General features: G+C 45.7%; 3 protein-coding genes across 4 annotated transcripts; 2 read left to right on the forward strand and 1 right to left on the reverse strand.

Annotated features, from left to right (window-relative positions):
- Positions 1-4147: 4147 nt before the first annotated feature.
- On the forward strand, positions 4148-5281 carry npy7r (neuropeptide Y receptor Y7; the record flags this gene model as incomplete). The annotated part of the gene is made up of 1 exon (XM_080008633.1): positions 4148-5281. One exon carries the CDS (start codon positions 4148-4150, stop codon positions 5279-5281), a length of 1134 nt encoding a protein of 377 aa, XP_079864759.1.
- A 1837-nt stretch (positions 5282-7118) lies between these two features.
- prelid1a (PRELI domain containing 1a) lies at positions 7119-12284 on the forward strand. The gene is made up of 6 exons (XM_080008719.1): positions 7119-7179; positions 9595-9714; positions 9858-10083; positions 10192-10305; positions 11115-11193; positions 11379-12284. Exons 2-6 carry the CDS (start codon positions 9623-9625, stop codon positions 11498-11500), a joined length of 633 nt encoding a protein of 210 aa, XP_079864845.1. The 5' UTR covers positions 7119-7179; positions 9595-9622; the 3' UTR covers positions 11501-12284.
- A 105-nt stretch (positions 12285-12389) lies between these two features.
- Positions 12390-15834, reverse strand: mxd3 (MAX dimerization protein 3). 2 transcript variants are annotated; one of them, XM_080008722.1, is made up of 6 exons: positions 15757-15834; positions 14849-14948; positions 14663-14692; positions 14379-14493; positions 13820-13985; positions 12390-13542 (listed from the first exon to the last, which is right to left on the reverse strand). In XM_080008722.1, the coding sequence occupies exons 1-6, from the start codon at positions 15824-15826 to the stop codon at positions 13427-13429; spliced, it is 597 nt and encodes a 198-aa protein (XP_079864848.1). In that variant the 5' UTR covers positions 15827-15834; the 3' UTR covers positions 12390-13426. The 2 variants fall into 2 exon arrangements, with proteins under 2 accessions (XP_079864848.1, XP_079864849.1); XM_080008723.1 differs by lacking the exon at positions 14663-14692.
- Between the last annotated feature and the right edge of the window lie 265 nt (positions 15835-16099).

Genomic DNA, 16099 nt, shown 5'->3' on the forward strand with positions numbered 1-16099 from the left:
CTTCCACCCGCCTCGTTAGTGCTTTTGTTAAGTGTTAAGTGCAATTTAAAACAAGGCCTGGCAGGACAATGAATAACCGGATCTGGCCCTGATGTCCACTTGACTACGAAATGACCCGCTGTCGCTCGTGAATGAACGCATAAATTGGTGTGAATAGGGGGTTGGTGGCCATTTGAGGATAGTCCGGCCCAATCAATGTGCCTAATCTGTTGAGCTCAGTCAGTCACGGAAGCAATCATCAAATCTCATTAACGCTCTCAGAATCTGATATGTCCTAATTGTTTTCTCAGTGAATACATTGAGGTTGACGCTGAATAGAAGCTTCTATATATTTTCTATAATGAATACCTGGTTCCAATCTGGATTTTGTGCTCCACTTTAACTGATATTTGACATTATCACCATGTTTGAGATGTTCAGCAGAGTGCAAAATGTGAGAGTAGTGACGCTTTAAAGCACCAGACACATGTATTCTATCCACGTATGGTACGTTTGAAGTTTAAGATGTAATGGAGGTTTCCTTCATTTGCGAACCTTACCACGTAGTGTCTATGATGCTAATATGTAATGATCAATAACTATGGTTTTTCATATGCTTTGTTGTTGCAAACAGTAGACATTGTGAAAAGCCTAGTGACCTTTGCTCTGCACTACGCAAAAACGAATCTGTAAAAAAGTCAATAGATATGGATTCACGTAAATTTCATGTATAACTAACCTCATTGACACCAACAATATGGATGGGCTTATTTCTTGTGTTATTTATCAGTGTTATTTATCAATTTATACAAACTGGGACAAAAAGAGAGAGAAAATAGATGATAAATACAACAGTGGTACCTCGTCTTACGACTGTAATTGGTTCTATAAGAACGGTCGTATGTTAAAACAGTCGTGTGTCAAAGCAATTTTTCCCATATGAATTATGAAATCATGAAGGGTGAAAATAAACAAAATACACAGCACAAACACAGTATATATGAAAAAAATATCGATAAGCCACGAACTACGTGCACACACGATGTAGGTCACCTGCTGACTAAGAACCAACATGGCCGCCGACGCGCCAACTGCAAATTTCCACGGTCGTATCTTGGAGCAGTTGGTCGCAAGTCGATGCAAGTTTTCGCGACTATCGCTGCTCGTATCTTGGATTCGTCGTAAGTAGATGCGGTCATAAGTCGAGGTACCACTGTATAATGAATAATTAAAGTGGTAATCCGTAAAGCATGCTTCACACCGAATCTGTAATCATGTCGCTGAGTTTTGCATCACAAAATATGTCATGATTCAATATGATTTGTCCTTTTTTTCCCCCCAAATCAGCAAGTACTTGATTTTACATACGTGACTTTGTTTTCATTACCAATTCCGTAAAAACAGTACTGTTCATAGACAATATTACGAACATTTATTGTACTGTTTGTCTTTCCGTTTTGAACCTAATTTTCCTTTCTTTCCAGCGTTGGACCCAAATTAGGAGTCTTCCAATTTGAAATAACATATCCGAAAAACAGGAAGCAGAAACATAAATCGTTAAATGAGCAAACTGCACCGTTTTTGACTATACAAGAAACCGAAGACAATCATAATAAAATGGAAATCAGAACATGTTTATTTTTTTAAAGGAATAAGAACTACTTTAGTCTTTTTTTTTTTTTTTTAATTAATTTCGACTCAACTAATTTATGAGTCATTGTCCTGCAAATGACTCCCCCCCAACTGGAGAGTGCGAGGTCCTCAGCTTCTCCGCTGACCTCTTCCTCGGAGGGAGCCGCGGAGCGCTCGGTCCTGGCGCACGGCGTGCGCTCCGCAGCTTGGGAGGAGCTTCGGGCTGCTCTCCCTCCTGGCTCGCACCTCGCCAAAAGTCGAGCTCGCAGAGGGAAATAAAGGAGGGGAAAGGGAAAGGTGAGTATGGACGCTGTGCGGACCTGAGAGGAAGGCGTGCGAGCGACTTAAGGTGATTTTCTGTCCTTGTGCAGTTTTGCTGTGATCGCGTCATGGGTTGCGGGACTGCGTGCGTAATTAGGGTAGGAGACGGACACGGACGATGGACAAATGTCCAAATGGTCAACGTCACGTCGTGGAAATTGTTTAATTGGTGGGGGGGAAACGTTTGGGAAGACTGTTACACAGGTTGTCAAGATACTCACTTGGGAATTATGGAATGCGCACGAGAGAATAAGTAAAAAAAAAAAAAATGGGAGAAATTACGCATGAAAGCCAATACAGTGCAATGTACATTCGTTTGCGGAAGGAATATGTGTAGTGTCAATTATGTGTGTCTGTGTATGTGTCTGTGTGTGTGTGTGTGTGTGTGTGTGCGTGCGTGCGTGCGTGCGTGCGTGCGCGTGCGCGCGGATGTGATTTTGTTTATTTGATTGTTTGGGCGTTTCACTGACAACGTGATACAAAGTGTATGTGAGTGGAATGGACACATACATGTTCACCCTGAGCAGCTGATGGATCCCCAACATAACTGTAAATCCTTCTTGTGACTGATTGAAGGGAGGAGCGTGGGTGGAACCACTGTGACATCATTATGATCACATATTTCTGTCCTCATTACTTTCCCCATTTGTATGCGTGTCCTTTCATTACTCACGGTGTATCTTCTATCTTCTTGATACTTTCCTCTCTCCTTCTGGCCCCCACGCCTGGCATTCAAGTGTGGAGCTGTATAAAAAAAAAAATAAAAAAATACAGAAACCTTGATGACTACAAGGACACTGAAAAACAGCTTTGACCGAAGCATACAGCAGCCTAGGCTTGGACGAAAATGTCTGTGAAAAGCGTCGTTCTGAGGTGAAAAGAAGACATAAAAGGTGAAAAAGACATTAAGCCTGGGCTAAACCACTCTCAAATGAAATATGTGCCTCAATGTTTCTCAGTGAGAATAAAAAAATGAAAAATACAGAATATAGTGCATACCAAACTATGCAATACCCTGTCTCTACGAGAGATCCAAGTTATATTTTAGTCAAGTGTATGCCGTTTGGTGTTATTTATGCCAATAGGATTTCTTCTCCATATTCCAAGGGAGCATCGGTAACAGCCTGACAGAAATGGTGAGATACGGAAGAAGACGCGGGAGCACTGAGGGGGCATATCTGTCTGAGACGTGTTGTGCAACCGATGGATATGTCCGGTTGTTCTGTCGGAGGGGGGAGAAAAAAAACACAGGTTGACACCTTATTATTCCCTCGGTGACGGGCAGCCTCCGTCCGAATGGGTGCACCGCCTGAGAACTGGAGCCGGGTGGACTCACTCCCTGGGACCTCGGGGCGCCCGCGGCGGCCTCGAAGCGGCGCAGCTGTTTGTGTTCCCTATGAAAAGCCGCTCGTCGCAAACACGCCGATGAGTTCGCAGACACGCCGATGAGTTTGCTCGGGGGGCATGTGCAACTTATTGTACTGCGTTTACATTTTTGGAATGCTGTGAATAATTTTTCAAAGGCTGTAGAGCTGTAGCGAGCTGAAACGCTTTTCTCCTGATCTGACTGCTGATATGCCTCATTTCAAGCGTTTCAGTATTACGGAGCAGCCACCTCCTTCCAATCCAATCTGTGTTATTGTTTTTATAATTAGACCGCGCATCAGCGGTTGCTCTTATCTTTTTAATAGCAGTATTTCATTACGAAAATCAAAATACTCGTAACCCATAACAGCGTGCCATGTACAACACCAATCATTTGGTGTGAGGACAGTAACACAGGCTCATTTCAAATCAAATGATTTCACTTTGGGGGGACTTTCCATTAAAATGTTGATCCATTCTAAGCCCTTGGAGTTCATTCTATCCTATCAGGAATACGGGAGGAAACAAAAGACTATACTAATCTTTTTTTTTTCTTTTTCTCTTTCTTATTAGGAACCACTGTGCAAACATCAATGTGCTTATCTTAATATGCAAAGATGGGAGTGCCAATTGTTCATGGAATTACATGAACCCCATGCGATGAGATACAGGGTGTGAGAGAATTGATAGAACGCAGATGCATTTTTTTCCTCACACTCAGTCTATCGCACTTCTCCACTACTTCTCATGCTGTAAATCTCTTACTTTGACGTCTAATTTGCATAAAGAGGAATCCATTTATTTTGTCCTCTCCCCCTCAGGTGTTTGGAACGCCGCAGACCGAGTACTGATGAAAATGAGTCCCACAGATCCATCTAACAACACGGAGGACGATGGGGCGACGGAGAAAGTTGAATACCGCTGGCGCCAGGTCCTGGGTAATTTCAGCATGGATTTCCACAGGCCTGGCTTCCACTCTGACATCACCAAGCACCTGGGAGTCCAGATCACGCTGATCACGGCCTACTCCCTCATCATTCTCCTCGGGCTCCTGGGGAACGTGCTGGTCATCTATATGATTATCCGCTACAGAAACATGCGGACTGTGACCAACTTCTTCATCGCTAACCTGGCGCTGGCCGATCTCCTCGTGGACACTCTGTGTTTGCCCTTCACGTTGGTCTACACCCTTCTGGACGAGTGGAAGTTTGGAGCCGTGCTGTGTCACATGGTGCCCTACGCCCAGGCGCTGAGTGTCCATGTTTCCATCCTGACCCTGACTGTCATTGCCCTGGAGCGCTACCGGTGCATCGTCTTCCATCTGGGTCAGCGCCTCACCTGGCGCTCCAGTTTTCTCATCATGACCCTCACCTGGACTCTGTCCGCGGTCCTGGCAGGCCCGCTGGCCATCTTCAGAGAGTACCGCTATGAGGAGATCCCCTCCATCAACCTGCACATTGCCGTCTGCTCGGAGAAGTGGCCGCATGGGACAGGCAGGGATGGAGTCATCTACAGTCTCTCCATGCTGCTCTTGCAATACATTCTTCCTCTAGCCATCATCAGTTACGCTTATATCTGCATCTGGGTTAAGCTGAAGAATCACATCAGCCCATCAAGCCGCAGTGACAGCATTAACAGGCGCAAAAAGACCACCAAGATGTTGGCGCTGGTCGTGGTGGTGTTCGCCACCTGTTGGTTGCCCTTCCACGTATTTCAGCTGGCCAGCGACCTGGATCTGGTGCTCAGGTTCAAAGAATACAAGCTGATCTACACAGTGTTCCACATCGTGGCAATGTGCTCTACGTTTACCAACCCTCTCCTCTACGGCTGGATGAATAAGAACTACAGGAATGGCTTCCTCATGGTCTTCCGATGCGAGGATAAACCAGACACATTCCAGCCCGAGGGCTCCTTCAGAACCAGGTCCCTGAGGCGTCTAACTCTGAACGGCCGCAATGGTGGGCAACCTCCCACGGCTGTGTGAGAAATGGGAGAATGCGTACGTGAAAATATGACACGTCCTCACCGCATACTTAAAAACACCCCTCTTGCTTATGGGGCTTGTGGTTCGATGGAAGTAATGGCGACTCCCAATTATTTGATCACAAATACCTTTCATGTCAAACGGGAAAGCTTTGTATGTTAAAACCCCTTTTGAGGGTCTTTGCTCCCTTGTCAATTGTAAATGTGCAAATTAATTTGTCGAACCTATTGAAATGTGTTTAAGACGTGTAGCATCGTTGGTGTAACCCGAATGTTTAACAATATTATCGCCAAACTCTTGCTGGCAAACGCGCTTGGTGTCCATTGGGCCATAGAACCATGCAAATTCTGAGGTAGTCATTGGGGTAAAAGTCAACTAAATGTGGAACTTGTGAAACTGTGAGAATTTCCGAGGAGTTTATGGAGAAGCCCTCTTGTGCAGAACGACATGTTGTTTGTTAGTTGTGTTTTGTATTTAAATTGGTATACAAGCAGCTTGAGAGCAGCGTAGGAAGTGAGAACAAGGAGCTCCTAATGGCTGACAAAGCAAGAGTCACCCGCTTTGAAAACATGTAAAAGATCATTCATATGGAATGGCATACAATATTGACATGCAAGTCTGTGTTCGTTGTACAAAGTAGTTTGTGTCATTTACTCAATGTATTTATTACATATTCAGTCCTATGAATGAAGACAAATTAAATACTAAACCAATGAGTAATGGCAGACAATCTACATTTGCAGAAGGTAAAAAAGAAGGTTTGTATGAATTTTATTTTTTGCCCGAGCATAACATTCCTCAACAACTAAAAAAAAAAAACAACCTCATATAACCCACAACACATATAAACAACAACACATATTTTACACATAATAAGACCCATAATAAGACATACTTGAACCGTCTTTTTAACCGTGTGTGAAAAGATGAGACCTGGGCGAAATTCAAGAAGTCATGGCTCACATTTCTAGTAAAACCAAGATTTATGACTTAAATGTATAGATTTATACGTCCTAAATCTATAGATGTATATGTCCTACATCGATAGGGTAAGATAAGATCACACTTTATTGATCCACAGGGAGATTGTGGGAAATACAAAAAAAATATATATATATATATATATATGTGTGTGTGTCTGTGTGTGTGTCTATATATATATATATATATATATATATATACATATGTGTGTGTGTGTGTATGTATATATGTGTGTGTGTGTGTGTGTGAATATATATATATACATATATGTGTGTGTGTGTGTGTATATATATATATATATATATATATATATATGTGTGTGTGTGTGTGTGTGTGTGTGTGTGTGTGTGTATATATATATATATATATATATATATATATATATATGTGTGTGTGTGTGTGTGTGTGTGTGTGTGTGTGTGTGATGCCTTCCAATGATGTGGGAACTCGGAAAGCTACCCGCTGAGACGCCAGCTCTGACGGGGCAAGCGCACGGCAGACAAACAAAGCCGCCTTTCCCTCGTTTCCACGATTTGTAAACGCGTCCGCAACTTCGATCCCAACCTCCCGCGCAGACGCCTGTCGGATGGGCAACACCACACGCCGGACAAAACGCACGTTTGCCGCGGACGTCCAGGCTTTCCCGGGTCACTGTGGGGTCACAATTACCGACCCCCCCCCCGAACGCGAGTGGAACGCGGCACAACGCAACCCGCGCGCCGCGGCTTGTACGTGACGTTCGTTATCGCGCGCTGCCCCCCGGTGTCCAACGCGGGGATCGCGCGCAGCCCCCCCCACTTCCACACCAGGAAGTGACGTCGCTCTTGACCTCACCGGCTCCTCCTCTCTGACATGTCGCCGCTCGGCCAGGTCCGCCCCAGCTAGCGAGGGAAAGGGGGAACGCGTTCCGTTTCAAGGTGAGTTTCAGGAGCATTCCTCGCCAATAGGCACGTGTACGTGTTGATGAACGCGTTACGAAAGCGTGCCCGGCCATTTCATCCATTCATAGCGTCACGGGGCGAGCTGCTAAACTCATTTTTAGAACAGGCTAACCAGGAAGCTGACATAAGCGCCACATACACTACACTACAGTACAGCGCACTACAGCACACTACAGTACAGCACACTACACTACACTACAGTACACTACAGTACAGCACACTACACTACACTACAGTACACTACAGTACACTACACTACAGCACACTACACTACACTACAGTACACTACAGTACAGCACACTACACTACAGTACACTACAGTACACTACACTACAGCACACTACACTACACTACAGTACACTACAGTGCAGCACACTACAGTACACTACACTACACTACAGTACACTACAGTACACTACACTACAGCACACTACACTACAGTACACTACAGTACAGCACACTACAGTACACTACACTACACTACACTACACTACAGTACACTACAGCACACTACACTACAGTACACTACACTACACTACAGTACACTACACTACAGTACACTACACTACACTACAGTACAGTACACTACACTACAATACACTATAGTACAGTACACTACACTACAGTACCGTACTGTACTGTGTACCTGCCGAGGCTCCAACTTTGAGCTTTGGTGGGTGTAGTTACATTGGGTGTAACTGTTGGCCACCGCTAATGCGTTCATATGATAACACGGGATGTGCGGCCACATACACACACACATTCAAGGTCCAAGAGGTTTATTTGCCACGTACATATACATACGTTCATACAAATATGCGGTGAAATGTCTTTGCAACGCACCCGAGATTATGACCAATAGTTACTAAAGCGAACAGAGTGGCTGACCTAAGTACTACCGACCTAGCTAACTTACGGAAACGAACTGATTCCTAAAACGTAATGCAGTTAGTAAATAAAATAATATAAATAAAATAAAAATAAAATAAGACTCAAAAAGGTAATACAGAGTGGGGTTAGGGTTAGAGTGTGGGGTGGAGTGGGGTTACAAAATAGAAGTAAAGGGAATACAGTTATGTATATGGGATAGGCTGTTTGTATATACAGATATGTGAAGTAAAGTGGCATGTGAATAAAGTGTGGAGATATACAGTGCAGTATACAACAGTACGACACAGCAATACAGTAACACCAAACAGAACAGCAATACACCGCAGTATGCAGTAACCCAGCACAGTGATACAGTATGCAGTACAGTATGCTACATACAGTACAGTAAGCTAGTGTGTGTCTCAGTGCTTTTTGTTAGGACCCCTGGTGGGTTCAGCATTGACAGTCCTTATGGCTTGCGGGAAGAAACTCCGTCTCAGTCTCTCTTTCCTCGCTGTGTGATTGCGGAGGCGCTTCCCCAACCGCAGCAGCTAGAACAGTCCATTGTTGGGGTGGTGAGGATCCCCCATGATCCTGCAGGCTCTGCTACTACACCTCATATGTTTTATACACCAGGAGGTGTAGTAGCAGAGCCTGGACGCTCACGTGCCCATTGTAGCCATCTTTGGTGGTGGACAGGGGGGTCAGTGTGGACACTCGGACTGGTCTGCGGCGACACAGCCCTGTACGCAGCAAGCTGTGATGATTTATGCTTCAGTAGCTCTTCTGTGGGATCGAACCAGACCAGCTAGACTTTGCTCCCCAGACCCTGTTGCCGATTCACTTGTCCTTCCTTGGACCACTTTTGGAAGGTACTAACCAGTGCATACCGTAACACCCCACAGGACCTGCCGTTTTGGAGATGCTCAACCCAGTCCTCTAGCCGTCACAATTTGTCCCTTGTCAAAGTGGCTCAGATCCTTACGCTTGCCCAGTTTTCCTGCTTCTAACACAACAACTTCAAGAACTGACTGTTCACTTGCTGCCTAATACAGTACATCCCACCCCTTGGGAGGTGCCATTGGAATCAGACGATCAATGTTGTTCACTTCACCTGTCAGTGGTTTTAATGTTATGGCTGATCAGTGGACATATATATAAACGTATATACACAGTATACACACAAACCGTATATACATAGCAGCCATAATGCTGTGGTTCCTCACTCAGCTCCTTCCATAGCCTTTTAAGTTTATTCTGGACATTTTGCAATCACATTTGATATATTCTGTATATTTTTACATTGTGTTTTCCATTTTTGTTTTTAGACGTAAGTCATTTTTGTCAACCGTCTGTACAACAACACACCAAAACTGTCCAAGACAAACTCCTTTAATATGTAAATGTCTTGGCCGAATAAACGGACTCTGATCGCTGGCTGTCTTGACTTGCAGGCTTAGCAGTCATCCAAACATCATCAAGTTGTCGTTCCATAATGTGGTTTCCATCTTATCTCTACAGACTCGTGGCAAAATAGTCAGAGGCAGCCATGGTGAAGTATTTTTGCTGCGCAGGCTTTTTGAAATCTTCCTGGGACCAAGTGTGCATTGCATTTTGGCAACGATACCCCAACCCTTACAGGTAAGACCCCGTACGAGTGTCACTGCCGAAACACCTTCACCTCCAATCTTTGCCTCATCAGCCTCAATCAAACCTCAAACTATAAATAGGTCGGGTCTCGATAGCTCGATCCGTATTCTGACTACACGTTTTGCCCCACACAGCAATCACGTTTTAACAGAAGACATCATTTACCGGGAGATTACTCCAAACAACTGCCTCGTCTCCAGACGTCTACTGACCAAAACCAGCCGGGGGCCTCGCTGGATGGAGCGCTACCTCCCCAAGCAAATGGCCAGCTCCGCCTACATCATCGAGGACTCCATCGTAGACCCTCAGAAAAAGACCATGACCACATTAACGTGGAACATTAGCCACGCTCGCCTCATGGTACCTCACCTCCCGCGTGTAGCGCCGCAGTAGCCGTGTTTGCTCAGGCCGGTGACCAATGACTAACCTCTACTCCTGTTTGTTTTGTTTCACTCCCCGTCGCACCAGTCTGTGGAGGAGCGCTGCCAGTACTGCATTAATGCCACGAATGTTAACTGGACGGAGATAAAGAGAGAGGCTTGGATCTCCTCAAATGTCTATGGGCTGACCAGAGCCGTTCAGGTGAGGAGGCTAACGCTCGGGCCACGGTGCCTCGCTTTTTTTCCTTTTTCAGTCGTGAACGACAAGGAAAACACATAACGACAGAGGTTTGCAGGTTTTTCGGCCCCTCCTCCACACGCATAACGACTGCCACCTTCCAAAGACAGAAAAAAACAGACTGACGGACATTGGTGGTGGTCCAGTGCTCGGGGCACTAGTTTTTTCGGGATATTTTGACACCAAGACAAAAATGGTTTCCATTGCGGTTGGCCACCGTCGTTGTTCATGCCGCAGACTTGCAGCGATGACATGCACTAATTACACACTGACGAATCTGCCACGGCTCCACACTGTTGCTCCTCCATTTTTGAAGGCCGCGTTCGCCCACTCGCCGCTTTCTTTGGCATCACTGTCGCGCAGCCGCACAATCTCATTGGCTGCCGGCCCTCGGCCCTCGTGATTTGAGGCTTTGACGCGCGCACACCAAATGACTATGGAAAGACACGATAACATCAAACATGTTTGATCGAATCGTGACCCAGCCGATAGGGATCGTATCGAGACGGATTTGAGTCTCTCACGCACACACACCGGATGACCTCTACGATTCTACGACGGCTTCCGCGGCTCGGCCTGAGCTCAAAAAGTTGCCAAACAGTTGCCTTGAAAATCACGTGATGTGGCTCCAGCTTGAAGTAGGAATTTATGTAACAAGCTGACTTCTATCAGTTGACAGCAGCTGAGTAATAATGTGAGATATACACGAACGTGCTATTGACATGTCATTGCTCAGGATATGTTTTCCGGACTGACTCTGTTTCTTGTTTTAGGAATTTGGCATTGCACGGTTTAAGACCAGTGTAACAAAGACCATGAAGGGCTTTGAGTATGTCCTGGCCAGAATGCAAGGTAATACTTCACCGACAATAACACAACGGCTTAGCTTAGGAAATGTTGGACTTTGAGCGTGAGCGTGGGCCTACTTCACATCAGCGTACCTACTATACTCACGGTCGACATGCCAAAATGTTCACGGCGGTGGGTTTAGTACAATTTCTTTCGATGAGGGTTCTCTCTCTCTCTCTCTCTCGCAGGTGAAGCTCCATCCAGAACCTTGGCGGAGACGGCTACCGAGCGTGCACGGGAGACGGCACTGGCAGCTAAGGAGAAGGCTAAAGGCCTGGCCTCACAGGCCCAAAAGAAACAATATGTATGATGAACTGGTGTGTAGTGACCTCCGTGAGGGGGCCTCGCTGAAGGCGGTGGACCATAAAAGCTTAAGTTACGTTGACAGACCCCATTTTCTATCCCCGCGATACTCTCACCGGTTCCTTAAAAAGCATTTACCTACCTGCCTAGAGCGCTACTCTGGTGGTTTCTGGGCGAAAGAGAAGGGAGATTCATAACATTTCAGAGGATGACTGAATCCATCTTTACTGTGCCGTCAAAACAGTTAGTACTTGGTAGCCCCGGTGCATCTCTTCCTCAGTCCTCTACCGCCAGTGGCCCATCCCCGTTCCATTTCAACACGTGCTGGTCGTAGTGCCCATCCTGATTGCTTGATCTAATCCGCTGCTTGCACTGAAGCTGAAAGTACCGACTGATTAGACAAATTATTTAACCGTTGAATGATTTTTTCAATTATTGTAAATACTTTGATTCTTATCTGATGTAATCCGATTATTATTTCAATCAATTCAGGTTTACCTCTTGATTCATTTCCGATGCAAAGAAACTTTGTCGCCTCAAATTGAAGTTCCAAGCGTGAGGGCGAAACGATGGCTTGAGGATGAATTCTCAGAACTCGAGCACGTGGAATATCACTTTGCACTTACAAAACTTGATTATCAGATTGAAGTGGATGTCGGTGTCTGTACCAAGCAGTGTCGTAGTGTATGAAATGCAAACCTCTTACCTTGTTTTTGTACAACCATTTTCAATTACAAATTCATAGAACCCACATAAGTTCATGCTCTTGCAATGGAATTAATAAATATACATTTTATTACCAACAGTTGTGTGGTTTATGAGCAATTATCTTGTAATATAACGCTTAAATGCTGTATCATCATGTACTGTTCAGGTCATAAAAAAATGCATGTGGGTTAAATATATAAAACATTTATTCATAAAAAGGTATACACTAGTAGAAAATGCTACATAATATTACTGGGAGGAGAGATTAATGCTTAGTTACAAGAATATAAGGCGTCATTTGCATATACAATCCTGAAATCAATGGCTGTTCCAAAATATTCACTGCACAGTATAGGAAACTTGTAATAAAGCAAAATTTTTGCATCGTTACAAAAAACATGTTCTATCCTGGCACCGGATCTACTGCATGAATAATTAACATTGTATATGCATACATACATATACATATACGTATATGCATATGCAATTAAGTGCATACTTGTAATAATAACCCCCTTAAAAAACAAACAATGTCCATATTTGATTACCGGTAATTTGAGAAAAAGGCATCAATGCAGGATTCATGTTGGTTTTTTTTCCTGAAACGTTTTTGTTTTGTACAATTACTCGTCAGTTATAAAATGTGCAAATAGGACTAGTTTAAGTTGTCTGTCCAGATCAATATACCCTCAACCTTTGATACAAAACATGTGCAAGTGTGTGGAGGTTCTGTGCATCACAGGGAGAGAGCCAAATACTCGACGTTGATACAAAACAAAAAGGTGTTACTGTACAAGTGCTTGCTACACATGACTTAATTCCTGAAATTTAAGCTTAATGCTGAGCAAATGTCTTATAGTCGTAGACAAAGTTGATAAGGCAGGATCTAATGTGCTGCAGAAATACAGACTCTGAAAATATCATAAAAAACCTGAATAAAACTCATACAAAGCGTGATCTTTGAGCGTTCAATGCTTTCCTTCTGAGCCCGGTGGTAGAAACTGCTGGTCAGCAGACAATGTTCTTTTTGGGGGAAAAAAACAGAACCGTTCAGCTTTTGGTCGCATCTTACGCAGCAGATCTTGGATCTCGGATCTCAAATTTGAAAAAAAAAAAAAAAAAAAAGTGCCCACCCTACAATGAAAATTCAATAAAACCGGACAAAAATCCAGCTGTACAGTAACATTTCTCTTTCGGCGGGAGGGCTGAGCCTGCTGCGCCGCCGTCATAGCCAGGCTCTGTCCATGCTGGAGTAACAGTGGTCTACATCGGCGTGCGCCACGCCCAACCCAGAGTCCACGCACTCAAACGTCATGCTCTCCACGTCAACCTCCACGTCCTCTGCAAAACCAAACGACCAGGAAACAAATGCAGTTAGAACGGAGGCGTACGAGTGACATGGGTACATACGTGAAATAGATCTTCCTCTGAGCTTCAGAGTCTTGACGTGCACGCTGTTCCAGTCACCGAAAACGCCCCCAAAAACCACCACCTTAAGAATTCACTTTGGACTTCTGTGATGCGAGGATCGATGTTAAGATCCGAAATTAAAAACATTAAATAAAAAGAAAAAATAAATGTGTGTCGAGGCCCCCCGCTTGTCTCCCACCCCCCTCACCTCTGTCGGAGTCGGACCTCTCGGAGGAGAAGGCGGAGCCCAGGCTGTCGTTCCTCATCCTCTCGCCACCTCGCTGCAGCTGCTCCAGCTGAACCCGCAGCTCCCTCTGCTCCCAGCGCAGGCGGCCCTTCAGCTGCTCCGCCCGCTCGTCCTGCTCCTGCAGCTTCTGGAATAAGAGGAAGGATGAGCGCCGGGCCTGGACAGACGGGCTCGATTGATAATAAATACACGGGGAACGCAGAGTTTGTAGAATAAAAAATAAATTAAATAAATAAAAAACGATACAGAATAGATACAGTACTACATCTAGATAATAACTTGAATATATTGGCTGGGCAGTGTTAACTCCCAGGCTAATGGAGGCTCTGCGTTGGGAGGGATGAAGCTCAGCAACCAAAAAAAAAAAAAAAACAACTGAAACTTAAAAAAATGCCATTTACTATGCATATTTGATGAAACGACGAGACAGCCCCAGTATATTGATTTTCGGCGTTTCTCGTCCGGTCATTTTTTCTCGATTCCCGCCGAAGCGAGCGATTCAGATGGCCGACGGGTTTACCTTGATGTGGAGCTGCGCCCTTCTCAGGAGGTTGAGGGTGGTGTTCCTCATGGAGTCGGACGACAGAGGAACCTGCTGTTTGAGCTGCTCCAGGCAGTGTCTCAGCTGAGCTCGTCTGCACGGAATGATTACAATTTACAACACACACGCACACACACACACACGCGTGCGCGCGCAAACGCACAGCCCGTGCCGACATTTGCTGACATGACGTTTAAGAATGTTACTATTTTAAGATTCAATAACAAACCGATGTCGGCGCAACTCCGCCGCGCAATGCTCACCTGTTTTTCTCCAGCTCGTTGTGAACTAACCTGCCATTGAGAAGCAGGTTCATTTGTTAATGGACGGAGCGTAACCGCGGACCCGGCGGTGTAACAAGTGAAAGAATTGACAATTCAGGGAAACAGAGCGTCGAGTGTCGGGGGCCACACCCCTTTATCTAGTCATGATATCTGTGGTGTAATCACCTATTGCCGCCAGCCGCTATCTTCTTGCTCTTCTGCTTATTCCTCTTATCGGAGTCTTCTCTGCTGAGGGGCGGCACCGAGGCGTAGCCGTGCTCTGCCTCTGCGGGGATAAGGGCGGCACAAACGCGCGGCGGCGTCAGTGCAAAACGGCAAAAAGGTGTCGTAGACAGAGGAAACCGCGGCGCCACGGCGGAACAGATAGGCGGCCACCATCACAAGTAAAAGTAATAAAATGGATAAAAACAATGCCCCCTCCATACAAAACATTGAACCCGCTTAAGAACAGAAGGGGGGTGGGGGGGACCACAATAAGCAAAAACAGAAAAAATAAACAATAAACCGGTAAACTTCTGTATCAAATAGGACAAGAGAGGCTGCGTGTTCTGTTAAAACAAGTCTGATCGGAGGAATACAATGGATTTAGTGCTTTGTCAGCAGCAGCATCATCATCTTGGCGTTTTTTTTTTTGTGTGTGTGTTGTCAGGTTTTGGCGCCATCGACGCGTCAAGCGTTTTCCCAAAATCAGCGCGGCGTGAAAACGGCGAAAGTAAAAAATAAAAAGGCGACGCGGGTGAGAAACACCACCCGCTGCAAAGGAGTGAAAACTAACTTATTGGGGGGGGGGGGGGTTGCGAAAAAAGGGAGCTCCGTTTCCGTCCGTCGCGGGAAGAGCGCTCCGAGCCCGATTTTTCAAACGGGCTGAATTGGCGCGTCGGAGCACAATGATGGGAAATGTAGGTCACCGAGTCAGGAGCGCAGCGCTCAAACAACCCACCGAGCGAACACTGCGCGACCGGCTCGGCCCCGGTCCCGTCGCCTCGCTGCACGAGCCCATTTTGCACAACTTTTTGCATCTACTTGTCTGCGTCTTCCCGTCCAGTCCCAGACTGACAGCTGACGCCACTGACCTCGTTCTCTCCTCTCCAGGAACTCCGCGGCCTGGAGCAGGACCTGGATGTTGCACACGTTCGCCTCCATTTCCGATAAGCCCTCCTTCCGCCCCCCCCCCCCCCCCAAAAAAAAAAAAAAAAAAAAAATGCGGCGATCGCCCCAAGTTTTTAGCGTCAGTTCTGGAGGTAGGAACCTGCGGGTGTGGCGCTACGTCCGCAGCTCAGCAGCTTCAGCTCCAGCCGGACTCGGCTCGACAGGCGGACGCCGCGTCAAACGCGTCGGCGTCAGACCACGCCCTCGTCCCGCCGCGCGCCTTTCGGAGGATTTTTGGTTTTGTTTTTTTTTTGTTTTTTTTTTCCT

The sequence above is a fragment of the Zeus faber genome, assembly GCF_960531495.2.
Source record: "Zeus faber genome assembly, chromosome: 10".
Taxonomy (NCBI): domain Eukaryota; kingdom Metazoa; phylum Chordata; class Actinopteri; order Zeiformes; family Zeidae; genus Zeus; species Zeus faber.

Excerpts from the sequence above, each read along its gene's own strand:
- prelid1a (XM_080008719.1), top strand. The coding sequence starts at position 9,623 with ATGGTGAAGTATTTTTGCTGCGCAGGCTTTTTGAAATCTTCCTGGGAC. Across the intron at positions 10,084-10,191 it reads TTAGCCACGCTCGCCTCATG|TCTGTGGAGGAGCGCTGCCA; the intron begins GTACCTCACCTC and ends CCGTCGCACCAG. Across the intron at positions 11,194-11,378 it reads TGTCCTGGCCAGAATGCAAG|GTGAAGCTCCATCCAGAACC; the intron begins GTAATACTTCAC and ends TCTCTCTCGCAG.
- mxd3 (XM_080008722.1), bottom strand. The coding sequence starts at position 15,826 with ATGGAGGCGAACGTGTGCAACATCCAGGTCCTGCTCCAGGCCGCGGAG. Across the intron at positions 14,693-14,848 it reads ATAGCGGCTGGCGGCAATAG|GTTAGTTCACAACGAGCTGG; the intron begins GTGATTACACCA and ends TCTCAATGGCAG. Across the intron at positions 13,986-14,378 it reads GGGCGCAGCTCCACATCAAG|AAGCTGCAGGAGCAGGACGA; the intron begins GTAAACCCGTCG and ends CTCTTATTCCAG.